The 15,870-nt window shown below is 41.1% G+C and overlaps 1 protein-coding gene across 2 annotated transcripts in view; it reads right to left on the reverse strand.

Moving 5' to 3' along the window:
* The window catches only part of LOC126215054 (uncharacterized), a 122,268-nt gene that overhangs the window by 51,827 nt on the left and 54,571 nt on the right, over window positions 1-15,870 (reverse strand). For both annotated transcript variants that reach the window (XM_049941701.1, XM_049941700.1), the window contains exon 7: window positions 13,784-13,837. In XM_049941701.1, coding sequence (XP_049797658.1) covers window positions 13,784-13,837 — 54 coding nt within the window. The remainder of the gene's footprint in view (window positions 1-13,783; window positions 13,838-15,870) is intronic.

A 15,870-nucleotide genomic window follows, 5' to 3' on the forward strand; every position in this document is an offset into this window, starting at 1 on the left:
ATGTATACAAAACACATACATATGTACATAGAACACACACAATTCCCCCATAGAGTACCACAGGGAGGTTGACTATCACGTAACAGCACACCTGTACACTATCCCCACATCAACAACACACACACACACACACACACACACACACACACACACACACGTAGTTTCCTTTTTAGGCATCACTTAACATGGAATATGTAACTATGTAATATTGATTTCTCATTTTAATTTGGTAATTTGAGTGCTATCTGCAGTGCAAAATACCACTTGTGATTCAGTGTATTTACATACAAGCCTACTGTGACTACTGTTCACTGCAAAGCAATTGAAGTGTTCTGCAGCAAAGCAGTGATGGCCTACTTACGCTTTCATCCAATACACATCCTTGCACCCTACACATGTATAGCTCCACATATTTTCTCTGTCTCTTATCTCAAGTGCAAGTACAAAATGGTATCAGTAAGAAGGAACATGAACCTCCTACCTTAAGGCAGAGCATTATTCAGCCCTAAGGTCAGTTCGGTCACTACTCTTATTCAGTAGGCACAGAGCTATTAGAGTTCATTTGCGGAGGCAGTTATCAGAGTCTCCAACAGTTTAACAAGGTCTCTGATGTTTGGTGCAACCTGTTATTTTTCCATGAATATAATATCTTTCTAAAGGAGAAAGAAGCAATACATGGCAAAAAAGTCTTAGATTGGACTGAATTTTGGATTTGTAAGCTGACACTATTGCTTTAGTCACTGACCCACACATTAGTACCTCATACAAATGGGGGCTGGAAAGTGGAGGGAGTCAAGAAATTCATAAATATTTAATGTGTGTACCATATTTTTTTTCCAAAAGCTACTTTGTAGTTTCTAGATTTCTCAGTTTTATGCTCTCATTTGGTGAGGCATGGAAGCAGTTCCTTGAAAGTCATACCCCCTCCCCTTTTCGGTACTTATTCATTTGAGTCACCAGTATTTTGTTGTAGTAGTTAATCCTTATGAATAAAAATGATGCAAACCAGCTGATGTGTTTCCCCCAATGAGTTTTGTTAATAGTCATTTTTTCTTGCCAATATGTGAAAGCTTGGAAACTTACCAAGCCCTTAATGACTCAGGAAGAAACATGAACCTCTTCCTTCAGCCTCAACTGAAGACGAGCCTGGAAAGGCTTGAAAACTAGTTTATGGAAATAAACAAATACTTCAAAGGTGACTGGTTGGAGTTATCTGCACTTTTATTAAAGATACAAATGACTTTCCATTTACAGTGCACCCTAGACACAGTGACGTGTAGAAAGCCTAACACCAGCATAAGAACGCAGGCAGTTTATGTCTTACAATATCCTGTTCTCAACTGACATGCTGACGGTCGATACGAGGTGTGACTTATTGCACACGTCACAGAGAGGAGCTCTCCCACGACAGCTGTTTCTAATTCAATTGCACAGGCATTTTAAAACTGGGACTGAAGATCACAAACAATTTAACTAATCACAAGCACACTGTCTTTCAGGAACAGAAATCTGTAATATTCTGAAAGGTAAATGGTAGAAAACAATTTTAGACCAATTTCCTTAAACTTCATACTGATAACGTTAGTATCACACAGCATGTGGTACAAAAGTTTAAGGTAAGGTGCCAGGTGTCTCTATATCTACACACATACTGTGAAAGCACTGCGAAGGGCACTGCAGAATATACTTAGCACAGTGTCTGCCACTGGAGTTGGTTGATCCCTCTGTGACACTTTCATGCTTACTAAATGAACCTGTAGCAGAACACACTGTGTTCTTTCGATATTCTCTCTTCTATTTCATCTATTTCACTCCCATACTGATGAGCATTATCCAGTACTGGTCAAACGAGAGTTTTGTATGCTAACCCTTTGTTGACGGACTAGATTTCCTGAGGCTTCTTCCAATGAATCTAAGCCTGGCATCTGCCTTACTCGTAATTAATTTTATGTGGCCCCTCCATTTCAAACTGCTCCTTATGCATACTCCTAGACATTTTATGGAAGTAACTGTTTTCAATGACTGTTCTGCAATTTTGTAATCGTACAATAACGGGTCTGTCTATGTACCTGCAATATGTTACATTGGTTTATGTTGAGGGTCAATTTCCACTTGCTGCACCAAGTGTCGATCCTCTGCAGATCTTCCTGCATTTTGCTACAATTTTCTAGTGCCACAATGTCTCTGTATACAACAGCATCATCTGTGAAAAGCTTCACGGAACTTCCGATGTTGTCTACTGTGTCATTTATACACGAAGTGGCCAGAAACAATCTAAAAAGCTTGCGAGGGTATTGAATGGCAGGTTGTGCAGAGAAATAGTTGTTAAGAAAAAAATTTGGTATGTTGTGCTACTTCCAAATTGATTAGCACTGAAGTTAGATGATCAGGTCATTACACACACACAAATTCAAGAGGCTCGCCAGATGTAGTTCGCTTCAGTTTTTCTCACAGCATAAATGATAGTACACAAAACTGCTCAGCCTTTGACTGGGGTTTGATCCCCACTACTGCCCCATGTCCAATTTATGTCACACTCTTGTTCAGTTCAGAATGACATGCTGTGTTCTGTTTGCTACAAACTCTTTAGTTCAGTTACTCAGTTGGCCCGATATTCTGTACAATATCTATTTCATTCGTTAGGTGGCATAGTGGAAATGTTTTATAAAGAACAGCATGATGTGAAAGCTTATCAATGTTTTCAGTCTCACCTGAAGTATACAGTACATTGTTAACTTTACTCGTTTCATTATTTGAACAACTGTTTCGCCTTTTCTCGATTGCATAGAGGCCTTAATGTCTCCTTGCAAATGAAATGATTCAAATAAATAAAATTATTCGTGGCCATTTAACAACAGGATCCACAATGTATTGATAAATATGATATACATGTCTACAATTGCTCAGTACAGTTAAAATACATCACAGGGAACTCCTTTCAAAAACATATCCAGATTATTTTGCATGTAAACAAATCATTCTCTTTATCAACGTGCCCTTCTACACTCCAACTTATACATTACCCTTTATTTTCATGCTTCCACGGACACACACAATACGACATATCAATGAATTAGAAATGAATGGCACATGGATCGGGTCACGTTTCGAGCAAACAGCAGGCTAATGTATTTATTTGGGAATTTCTGTTCTTTGAGTGAATCGGGGAAAAAATCTCACCAGATACAACATTTCAGGAATGAGTTCACCTTTTCGTAAAATGACTAGTAGTACAGGTGGGTACCCAATATGCATTGGTGTGAGCAATAATTACAAGGTCATGCTGAAATGTAATGCCTCCGAATTTTTGATGTGAGAACTCTTAAAGCTTTTTAAATAAAACAAATATTATAAACATTCTACATCTTTGTAAGCGTAGGCTTCCGCGGCCGTTGTCTTCTTCAATAAAATTCTTCAGGGTATCAGACCGCATCGTCATAATTTAAAATGCGCCAACGTTTCGGCCAGCGTTGCAGCTAGCCTTCATCAGGGCCTTACGTTAACTGCTAAATGAACACACTTGGTTCCTTAAATAGCTGCACGAGAAAACCGTGTCGTTACTTGATTGGCTGTAAAAGGAGGAGGAGGAGGGGTGATATGTATGCTTTATTGGTGTTTCCTTTATTATCTGTCATTGGCTGAAATAGCTGTTTTCTATTGGTCTTTATATTAATCCACCCCATTGGAGGAGACGGACGAATAGCGAACAGGTGATGGCTGTGACGTCACACTGTTTCCATGCTGTCCAGAAGCCGGCTGCGGCGTGCCATTGCTTTGTGTACTCGCGACCACAACTGCGGCTCTCCGCGTGTCTGCATGGGCCGCCACGGCTCTGCCGCCGCTCCGTAGCCCTGCTATTGCGGGCAGCCAAGACCTCGGAAGCTTGTACCCGTCCTCTCTATTCATGTTGGCGGGTCTTTTGGCTATTTCTATCGCCTCTCTAATCTTTCTTTTGAAAGTGAGAGGCTGTTTCGCCAGGGCGCGGGCTTCTTGAAAAAATATTGGTTTCCCGCACTCGTCTCTGTGTTCCGCCACCGCTGACTTAGTGTGTTGTTTCAGGCGGATATATCTTTCATGTTCCGAGAGCCTTGTGCTAATCGGACGTCCCGTCTCACCTATGTAGACTAATCCACACGCACAACCAATTTCATACACGCCAGCTGTGTGTAGTTTGTCAACTGCATCCTTGGTAGAACCGAGCATGTCTGATATTTTGTTTCTGCTTCGGAAAATTGGTTTGATGTCGGCTTTTCGTAGAATTTTGCCAATACGTTCGGTGACCCCTTGTACATATGGTAACACAGCAATGTACAAGGGGTCACCGAACGTATTGGCAAAATTCTACGAAAAGCCGACATCAAACCAATTTTCCGAAGCAGAAACAAAATATCAGACATGCTCGGTTCTACCAAGGATGCAGTTGACAAACTACACACAGCTGGCGTGTATGAAATTGGTTGTGCGTGTGGATTAGTCTACATAGGTGAGACGGGACGTCCGATTAGCACAAGGCTCTCGGAACATGAAAGATATATCCGCCTGAAACAACACACTAAGTCAGCAGTGGCGGAACACAGAGACGAGTGCGGGAAACCAATATTTTTTCAAGAAGCCCGCGTCCTGGCGAAACAGCCTCTCACTTTCAAAAGAAAGATTAGAGAGGCGATAGAAATAGCCAAAAGACCCGCCAACATGAATAGAGAGGACGGGTACAAGCTTCCGAGGTCTTGGCTGCCCGCAATAGCAGGGCTACGGAGCGGCGGCAGAGCCGTGGCGGCCCATGCAGACACGCGGAGAGCCGCAGTTGTGGTCGCGAGTACACAAAGCAATGGCACGCCGCAGCCGGCTTCTGGACAGCATGGAAACAGTGTGACGTCACAGCCATCACCTGTTCGCTATTCGTCCGTCTCCTCCAATGGGGTGGATTAATATAAAGACCAATAGAAAACAGCTATTTCAGCCAATGACAGATAATAAAGGAAACACCAATAAAGCATACATATCACCCCTCCTGCTCCTCCTTTTACAGCCAATCAAGTAACGACACGGTTTTCTCGTGCAGCTATTTAAGGAACCAAGTGTGTTCATTTAGCAGTTAACGTAAGGCCCTGATGAAGGCTAGCTGCAACGCTGGCCGAAACGTTGGCGCATTTTAAATTATGACGATGCGGTCTGATACCCTGAAGAATTTTATTGAAGATTCTACATCTTTGTTATTCACATCTAGATATTTATAGGCCTCTGCCGTCGGAAGGCTCCAAATTGTACTATGTAATATGAGAGTGTTTAATGTAACTGTTGGTGGATGAGAAACAGCATGCTGTAATTTGAGTTTTTAACTGCAGAAGAGTTTGTTCACACATGGAACACCCTCTCCTTCAGCATGACACAGCTAGACTACACTGTCATCAATCATCCTCCATACAGTCCCGATTTAGCCCTATCAAATTTTCATCTGTTTCCAAAACTTAAAGAACACCGAGGGCTTCATTTGGATAGCAATGAAACAGTGCAAGCAGAGGTGAGGTGAGGTTGCAGCTCTGTCACCAAAGTCAAACATTCTACAGTAACGATATTAACAAATTGGTTTCTCATTGGAAGAAATGTGTGTCACCACATCCTATGCTGAGAAATAAATGTGTAGACATGAAGAATAAAGATGTAGAATGTGACTGTGTGACAGTATTGGCTGCAGATTTCTATACCTGCGTTATTGTGTGGGGATTTATAGGACTCCCCTTGATAGAGAAAGCAGCTACTAAGGTAGCAAAGTACTTGTGGAGTGCACATGGTTTTTTAGACTAGGTTCATCAGAGGTACTCTGATGGACACTCGCCAGTCAATACACACCGAGGGAAGTAAGACCGTATTCAGAATAAAGACTCTTCGACAGTCAAAATTTTATCAGTAAACTGTCCAAGTATTCGTAACAAAGCTCCCAAATTTACTGCCCTCCACGAAAACTCTCATGCTCAAATTGCTCTTGAAACTTAAAGTTGGTTGAAACCCAAAGTGGAAAGCTCTGTGATATTTAGTGAGCTGTGGAATGTATGCTGGAAATACTGATTAGAGGCCGTAGGAGGGGAAATGTTCATTGCAGCTGACAAACATATAGTGTCTGTAGAGGTCAAAGTGGAGTGCGACAGTTAAGTTATCCGGTCACTTAAAACAAGTGAAGGTGGTATGAAGTTAACTGTTGGATGTTTTTACCAACCACCCAATTCTGCTGTTACAGTTCTAGTCATTCAAACAAAGTCTACAGTCAATAGGCGTAAATACCTACAGCATGCAGTACTAGTTGGAGGCCACTTTAACCTACCGAGTATCGACTGTGATGTCTCTAGATTCATTGCAGGGGGTAGATACAGCCGTGTGAAATACTAGCTCGACAGCCCACACACAATTGAAATATCTTGAATCATGTAGCTACAAATAGGCCGCATCTTATTGACAATGTCAGTATAGAAACAGGGATTAGTGATCATGATGTAAATAGTCTTCACAGGTCTGCTGCCAGATCACGATGTGCAAATTCCACAATATTTCCTGGGAGCAACTGTCCGACATCTTTAGGTGGTTCAATCTTGCTGGTGGCTAGGTACGACTGACGGAATCTGCACATAGACACCCCGTTTCTAGAACACGCACGTGAAGAATGCGCAGGCACGGAAATTGCACATGCGCAATGATATGCAGATGGATGGTGCCATACTCCGAATTTTGCACCTACACCAGGGACCATTCCCATCTGAGATGCGATTAGTTGTTTAGAGCAGGCTGTTTCTAAACTTCCTAAGGATGCTGCCGAAAAGATTAGGAGTGACACATGCCACATCTTGACTCAAGCTTCACCTATGAGGTCCAACTTTAACACCACCTCAGTTGAAAGAAATGCTCCAATAGAATTGAGAAAAGACCAAGACATCATCATCTTACCTGCTGACAAAACATATGCTAGCGTGCTTCTCTCACACACAGAATATAACAGCAAGATATAAAAACTGCTCGATGATCCTGCATACAGTAAATTAAAATGCGATCTGACAGTTAGGATTCAGAGAAAGACTTTGGAACTCATGAGGAAGAGCTCGATTCCAGCGCAAGTCGCTAAGGGTTTGCGTCAACAGGCTGCAGTTCCTCCTAGAATCTACGGCCTACCCAAGATCCATAAGAATAGGATGCCCCTCTGTCCCATTGTAAGTAACGTAGGAGCACCTACTTATTTTGTTGCCAAATATCTGACATCACTATTGGGACCTCTCATAGGCAAGTGCCACCATCATATCCAAAATGATAAAGATTTCATAGGTCGCCTGAAAACTCTTAGATTGCAATCGTTGGATCTCTTCGTAAGTTTCGATGTTGTGTCTTTATTTACAAAGGTGCCTTTGCAGGACTCTTTGGAGTTCATTAGCAACAAGTTTGAGGAGGACATAGTAGCATTATTTAAACATGGGCTTACTTCAACATATTTCTTATTTCATGACCAATATTTTGAACAAGCGGACAGTGTCACCATTGGAAGCCCTCTGTCTTCTGTGGTGGCCAATTGAAGAAAAAGCACTACAGTCAGTCACTCTCAAACCCTCTTGTTTCCTGCGGTATGTGGATGATGCATCTGTGGTGTGGCCACATGGGCTTGATACTCTACCTATGTTTCTTCTTCAGCTTCTGAATTCACTCCATCCAAATATAAACTTCGGAATGGAAATGGGAAAAGGTGGTACTTTATCTTTTCTTGGTGTTTTGGTACAAAGGGAAGCAGATAGAACCTTGGGACTCGGCACCTACTGCAAGCCAACGACGCATACAGATCTATATCTGCAGGCCACAAGCTGCCATTATCCTGCACAATGTGGTAGTGCATTACATACGTTAGTTCACGGAGCACATGTGGTATCTGATCCTGAAAGCCTATCGAGTGAAATACAACATTTTAGACAGTGTTCCGACAAAACAGTTATTCTGAGAGACAGATATGTTATGCATTCAGGCCCAGGATAGTTCAATCTATGGAGCAGAATGAAGATATGAAGACACCCACCACTTTGGCCTTTTTGCCATATTTTGGTGCCATGTCGTCAAGTATCTGAAGAGTCTTTGGAAGATATGGCATTAAGTGTGTTTTTCAGCTATCTGCAAAACTGAGAAACTTGTTGGGTTCAGTTAAGGATGATCTTGGCCTGAGGAAATGTGGTGTGTACAAGATTCCTTGCCAAGGTGGGGCAGCATATATAGGCCAGACATGTCGAAAGGTACAAGAACACTGCAATGAAGATCAGTGTCGTACACACATTCGTCAACCGGTAAAGTCGGCAATTGCGGAACACTGTCTGAATACAGGACATCACATGATTTATGAAAAGATGGAAGTTTCATCCCCGGCATCATCATTCTGCGATTGCGTCATTAAGGAAGCAATACATATGCGTGCAGCCGATAATCTCATCAACAGGGATGCGGGATATCAACTGCGCATAGCTGCATTGGCTGCTATTAAATCACGATGCGAAAATCAATATTTTTCGATAACAGACCTGTCATAACATTGGTCTAGTACAGTCTCTGTTGAGTAACGTCTGGCCGCACTGTTAGTAAATGCAGCATACAGCCGCAGGAGAGCCGCCCTGCGATTTTCAGTTTGAGTATGGCACCATCTATCTGCAAATCATTGCGCATGTGCTAGTTCCGCGCCAACACACATTTCACGCGCGTGTTCTAGAAACAGTGCCGATGTGCGGACACCGTCAATCGTACCTACCCACCAGCAAGGTTGAATCACCTGAAAATGTCAAACAGTTGCTATGAGGAAATATTGTGGAATTTGCACAACGTGATCTGGAGGCAAACCTGTGAAGACTATTTACAACATAAACGCCGGGAAAGCTTGAAGATTCACAATGATCATGATGTCATTACAGCAACCATGGTTATGAAAGTTAACTCAGTCAAGAAGGCTAGGAGAGTGTCTCTGCTAGAGAGAACAGATGAGCAGTTTTTAGCATCTCAGACAGTGAATTGAAATAACTTAGTTCCCAGAAGACAGATGTAGAGGGATTATGGGAAAAATTCAAGCCGATTGCAAATTGTGATCTAGAGAGTTATGTGCCTAGTAAGTGGATAAAGGATGGAAAACACTCACCATGGTTTAATAATTAAATTAGGAGATGCTGAGGAAGCAGAGGCCGTTGCACTCCTGGTTCAAAAGCACAAATGACAACAAGCAAAGGTTAGTAGAGATTCATGCATCTGTGAAAAGATCTATGTGCGAAGCATACAACTACCACCATCATACTTGAGTAAAAGATCTGGCTCAGCACCCGAAAAAATTCTGGTCCTATGTAAAATCTCAGTGGGTCTAAGGCATCAAATACAGTCCCTTGCTGACCAACCTGGTGTAATAGTTAAAGACAGCAAAACAAAGGTCGAAGTTTTAAATTTTATGTTCAAGAGAGAATGCAGGAGAATTGTACAAACATACCATCATTTGATCATTGGACAGACTCCTGTATGAATGACTAGTAATAAGCACCCCTGATGTAGAGAAACAACTGAAAGACTTGAAAGTAAATAAGTCACCAGGATCAGATGTAACCCCAATTCAATTTTACAAAGAGTACTCAATGGCTTTAGCCCCTTACCTAGCTTGCATTTATCACGAATCTCTCGTCCAGCACGAAGTGCGTTGAAGTTGAGTGATTGTAGGAAGATACAAGCAGACTTAGACAAAATTTCTAGTTGGAGTGACTAATGGCAGCTAACTCTAAATGCACGACAATTTTGGTTACTGCAGATTAGTAGAGAAAACAAAACTGTAATGATTGGATACAGGATCGATAATGTACTGCTCAGTACAGTCACGTCATTTTAAATATGTGGGTATGATGCTGCAAAGTGATATAAAATGGCACAAACATGTGAGAACTGCAGTAGGAAAGATGAATGGTCAACTTCTGTTTATTGGCAGAATTTTAGAAAAATGTGGTTCATCTGTAAAGGAGACCGCATATTGGATACTGGTACAACCTACTTTTGAATACAGATTTAATGTTTGGGATACATACCAGATCGGATTGAAGGAAGACATCGAAGCAATTCAGAGGTGGACTGCTTAATTTGTTACTGGATGGTTCGAACAACACGTAAGCATTACAGAGATTCTTCAGGAACTCAAATGGGTATCCCTGGAGGGAAGGTTACGTTTTTTCCGAAGAACACTACTGAGAAAATTTAGAGAACCAGCATTTAAAACTGACTGCCAAATGATTCTGCTGCTGCTGCCAACATGCACTGTGCACAAGGACCACACAGATAAGATGCGAGAATTAGGGCTAATACAGAGGCATAAACACAGCCATTTTTCCCACACTATTTGCATGTGGAACAGGATAGGGAATGATTAGCAGTGGTACTGGGTACCCTCCACAATGCACCATATTGTGACTTGCAGAGTATATGTAGCTGTAGATGTAGTGTAGATGTAGATGGTTAATAATATTTGTTTCATTTAACTTTTCAGTGTGCTCCCGTAGTCGCGAGGGAAAGCTTCACAATATACAAGGTCACTCTAAAAGTTAAGATTGTTCGTTTCTCCAGACATTCTTATTCAAGAAAATGAAAAAAATTTAATTTACAACATATACTTTGATATCTCCGCTATTTTACTACATAGTGGAATTCACATTCAAACATTTGTCAAAGTGCTCCAAAAGCTTCCCTATGCTGTCTGCATGATCAGTTGCCACCAAATTGTTGAAACAGTAACATCACTTTGCAGTTGGCTGTTACTTACATAGTACTTTCTGCCCAAAAAATCCTTCAACTTGAGGGGAAAATATATATACGTGGAAGTTTCCCTCTATTATAACTATATATATATATATATATATATATATATATATATATATAAAGAAAGATGATGAGACTTACCAAACAAAAGCGCTGGCAGGTCGATAGACACACAAACAAACACAAATATACACACAAAATTCAAGCTTTCGCAACAAACTGTTGCCTCATCAGGAAAGAGGGAAGGAGAGGGAAAGACGAAAGGATGTGGGTTTTAAGGGAGAGAGTAAGGAGTCATTCCAATCCCGGGAGCGGAAAGACTTACCTTAGGGGGAAAAAAGGACAGGTATACACTCGCACACACACACATATCCATCCACACATACAGAGGCTTGTGTCTGTATGTGTGGATGGATATGTGTGTGTGTGCGAGTGTATACCTGTCCTTTTTTCCCCCTAAGGTAAGTCTTTCCGCTCCCGGGATTGGAATGACTCCTTACTCTCTCCCTTAAAACCCACATCCTTTCGTCTTTCCCTCTCCTTCCCTCTTTCCTGATGAGGCAACAGTTTGTTGCGAAAGCTTGAATTTTGTGTGTATATTTGTGTTTGTTTGTGTGTCTATCGACCTGCCAGCGCTTTTGTTTGGTAAGTCTCATCATCTTTCTTTTATATATATATATATATATATATATATATATATATATATATATATATAAAACAGCAATCGCTCTGGGCCAGGATCAGGCGATAAAGCAAATGTTCAAAAGCATCCCAAAACTGCTGAAGCAAACCTTTTGTCAAAGCAGCAGTATGCAAGCGAGTGTTATCACGATGAAGTACAATGCCACTGGACAACAATCGACACGGTGTGTTTGGAACAGCATGATGTAGTTGGTGACGGCTCTGATAGTCGCCTGATGTTTGGTACTCAGAATTTCAGAATTTGTTCCTTGTTTTTTTGGCTTTTCTGGGGATTGTGAGTGGTGCCATTTTTTCGATTGGCACTTGGTTTTTGGACTTTCACATAAAAGTTATGTCTCGTTATCACAGGTTGTTTTTTGTGCCTACCTGTCAAAAATTGAGGAACCCACCTGCCACACACTGTTCTACAGCTCAAATAACCACTAACAATTTGATAATGAAATGATTCTGAAATTTTAGGAAAACACAAGCTCTGTCATCGACAGCGATAACTTTTTCCTCATTCCTTTATTTGAATTTGTCAGCCGCAACTGAAGGTCAACCTGATCATTTTTCATCATGAATATTCATTTGTCGACCGTTAAATACGGTGCACCATTTTCAAACTGAAGCCTCTTTCATCTAATTTCCATAAACTTCAGTTATCAGACTATAAATTTCAATAGTTTGGAATTTTCAGAAGCCCCAAACATTTCAAAATTGCACAAAACATTGTACTTGCTTCAATGATTAGGAAGGTCTATAGCATGCCAGTGAGGGTGGTGGTGCAACTGCATGGTTCTTGTGGTCAAGACTTCCTTTACTTTTAAAATAAGCCTTGTATTTCATTGCCTACAAACAAGAAGTTAACACTCACGTAGGCTCAATGTTGTGAAGAACCACTGATAGTGGTATTTTTAAATATCCCACACACATGCATCTCTCATTGTTGTCCCTCCATGTCAATTTGTACGTTACGCAGTTGATGGGAGCATACCAGTATACAGGCACAAACCCATGATGTCGCATCTCTTATAGTTTGATCCCTAGGTTCCTTACTCTGGCAAAAAGAGGAAAAATTTCCAATCCTGTTCTTCTGTTCTCACTTTATCCTGGATGACTTCCCTACTAAACCCTATGCATAGGTTCACTTCCCAAAGCCCTTTTACACACAACCGCATAATAAGATTCCTGTCATTGATGGTTTCAGCCACACACTCACCAACTTTAGTACCTCCGCATCATAGGCAGTGTAAGTTAACTCACCACATTCTACCTATGACACACAGATTCTGAAGATGGTCAACATACTGCTGAAACTGGTAATGATATTAAAAACGTGTATAATATGTTAATCACTTTTTTCCATCGACTGATTGGCAGCTTTTTTCATAAAGTCTTGTGTGTAGGTCTACTGACGCCAGGCAAGAATAAGACTTCCCTTCTGTAGCTTTACTGCTTTCTATGTTTCATTTATGAACTAGTACTTTAGACATAAAATAAATCATATGAGACCCAATAAAAAACAAAAAAATCTGTGTACATAATATATATTTAATGAGTTCAGTTTTTTCAGGTAATCCGGGTGCCACTCAAATCTAAATGCAGAATGAGTACACCGTTAACAGTGGAGATATTTAAAACCCAAATTATGACTTGAACACGAGAAGCAGAGGTTACCAACATGTTCAGCAATCGAGCCCTAATAGTTATACCATGCTTCATGCACTTGTGTATCCCAAAAAACCAGTTCTAGATTCGACTATCACCCAATAAGACAATTATCAGTCTCTCTCGAACATTGGCACATGTGTCCTAATACACAGAAGTGCAATAATGTTGTCCAGGCCTTCAGTGTATAAACAGAAGCAAATATTTGCAACGTAAGTAAATATGAACCACTAACTCCTCGTGCATCACAAAACTGAACGAATTGCTTACAAAATGTATGATGTCAATTTTCCAAAATAGTGGACCGCTGTAATTACTTTATAAAATGAAGGTAGCAGGAAAATGTGAATTGTCAATAAAGCTTTTCATAAACATTTAATTTACAACTAGAATATTAACAACACTTTGACTGTCAGACTGTCTCTTAAATTGCAACAAATACAACAACCAGTGCTCTCCACAGAAACTATTCATAGTGTACTACTATGCCAAATGACACAAAAAAAAAAGAAACCACAGCAAAGCTCAGTATTTTATTTTCACTTCTGTCCCAAGTGCCTGTGGACCAACACAAAAAGCGACCACAGCCAAGCACCACAGCACACAAACAAAAATTGCTATTGTTGCGTCAGTGACATCTTACCAAAACGCTTCAAGCTCACCGACTTGCCAGTCACAGGGTCTTTCGCCAATGTACCTGCATTTAAAACATGTCGCATACAGATCAAGAAGAGACCTAGTGTTTTGCTTATTAAGAAATAGATTCACTACTGAACATTTCTCTGGCATTCAGGATTTTACGGGATATTACTAACAGCAGGTCCTTCAATACAGGAACAGCATTCTGAAAAATAATGTTAACAGTAAAAAGAAACAACATGAGCAGCCTAGATGAATTCACCAAGTAGTGTTGCAATGGAAATAGCATGTGTATAACCTAGTGTCCTCATTATCTTTTGCTTTTTTAAAAAATGTACAAATGCATAAATTACTTTATTTTAACTGTTTTGTCAATAACTGTTAAAGATGTTCCCAGTAAGAACCAAATTCCAATGCAGCAGTTCCAATCACTTTGTTATTACTTTTTTTCCTTTCTTTCTCTTCACACACTTTCTTTCAATGTAATAACTTTTAGAGGGTTTCATCACAACAATTGTAATAAATCTATACAACCAAACTGAAATGATTATTTTTCATAATTTTTACATTCATAGAAAGCTCTGCATGCTGAAGAAGAATGCCAAAAATTATATAAAGTATTTTGGTCCTATTCTACTTCTACAAATTTCTTCTGAGCATTCAAAAATCGTCACCTCCGACCTCAAAGTGGCAGATACTACCGCACAGGCCATTTTATACAATCACAGTTGGTTGTTGGAGTTAAAGGGACTGAACTGCAAGGTCATCAGTTCCTTCATTCTATATGTATAGAACCAGGAATAACCCTGATAAGAAGGATAAAAAAGGCAAATCCTGGGAAGCCCAACTGTAAGCAAGATTCAACAAGACAGAGAAAATCAAGAAGAAGTAGGAGGGGAGTGAGAGTGGATAAGGAGAGTGAGTCACTCTGCCCAGAATGCAGCTGGAGGTCTCCGGAGCACGGTATATGGTGGAAGGTGCATCCCACCAGCACCACCTCTCCATCAGCCGGGCCAAGAAAACAAGTAGCACAGACAAGGTTATAAAATTTTAGAAAACATGAAATACTAAAAATGGCAGACATAAAAGAAAAAGGAGAATAAAAAGGTGGGAACGGTAAGGGCCAGGCCAGACAGTCGGGCAAGAGCCACCTCGAACCGTGGCCCAGAGCAGACGAGGTATGCCTCTCCGACCCCTCAGGCAGTCAATGAGACCCGAGTGCCCCACCTCACAGAGATGCATAGAAACTACATTCACAGAAGAAATGTGAAACTAGGTCAGCCACTCCAGCACCACCTGCTAACACCAGTGGAAATGTGTCGGGAAGGTTAAGACATTGACACAAAGCACTCAAATTTGGGCTGTCTAGCAGGATGTGGGCCACTGTCATGTAGGCACCACATCGGCAGTAACGTGGGTTTTCACGCCAGGGAATGTGGCCGTGGCTCAGCCAAGTGTGGCCAATGCACGGCCGACAAATGACAACGGATTCCATGCGAGATGCACAAAGGGAAAATTATCGCAAGGTCGTTGTCTCCTTTATTGCCATCAGGTAATTTGGGGAGTGCAGGAAAACTGTTCAGAAATATAGATATCCGACAATTGATGCCGTAGTTGACAAAAGGTTATACAATCACAGTATGCTCGACAACTATCTAAACTACTATCCACAGAATTCTGAAGAAAACCATGTGGCTTCAAACATAAACCTGATATAAATACACTATGTGATCGAAAGTATCCGGACACCCCCAAAAACATACGTTTTTCATATTAGGTGCACTGTGTTGCCACCTTCTGCCAGGTACTCCATATCAGCGATCTCAGTAGTCATTAGACATTGTGAGAGAGCAGAATGAGGTGCTCTGAAGATCTCATGGACTTCGCACATGGTCGGGCGATGGGGTTCACTTGTGTCATACGTGTGTACACGAGACTTCCACACTCCTAAACATCCATATGTTCTGTGTTTCCGACGTGGTAGTGAAGTGGAAACGTGAAGGGACACGTATAGCACAAAAGTGTACAGGTCGACCTCATCTGTCGACTGATGTGTAATAGGCAGACATCTGTCCAGGCCATCACAAATTC

Source organism: Schistocerca nitens, chromosome 12, assembly GCF_023898315.1.
Source record: "Schistocerca nitens isolate TAMUIC-IGC-003100 chromosome 12, iqSchNite1.1, whole genome shotgun sequence".
Lineage (NCBI taxonomy): Eukaryota > Metazoa > Arthropoda > Insecta > Orthoptera > Acrididae > Schistocerca > Schistocerca nitens.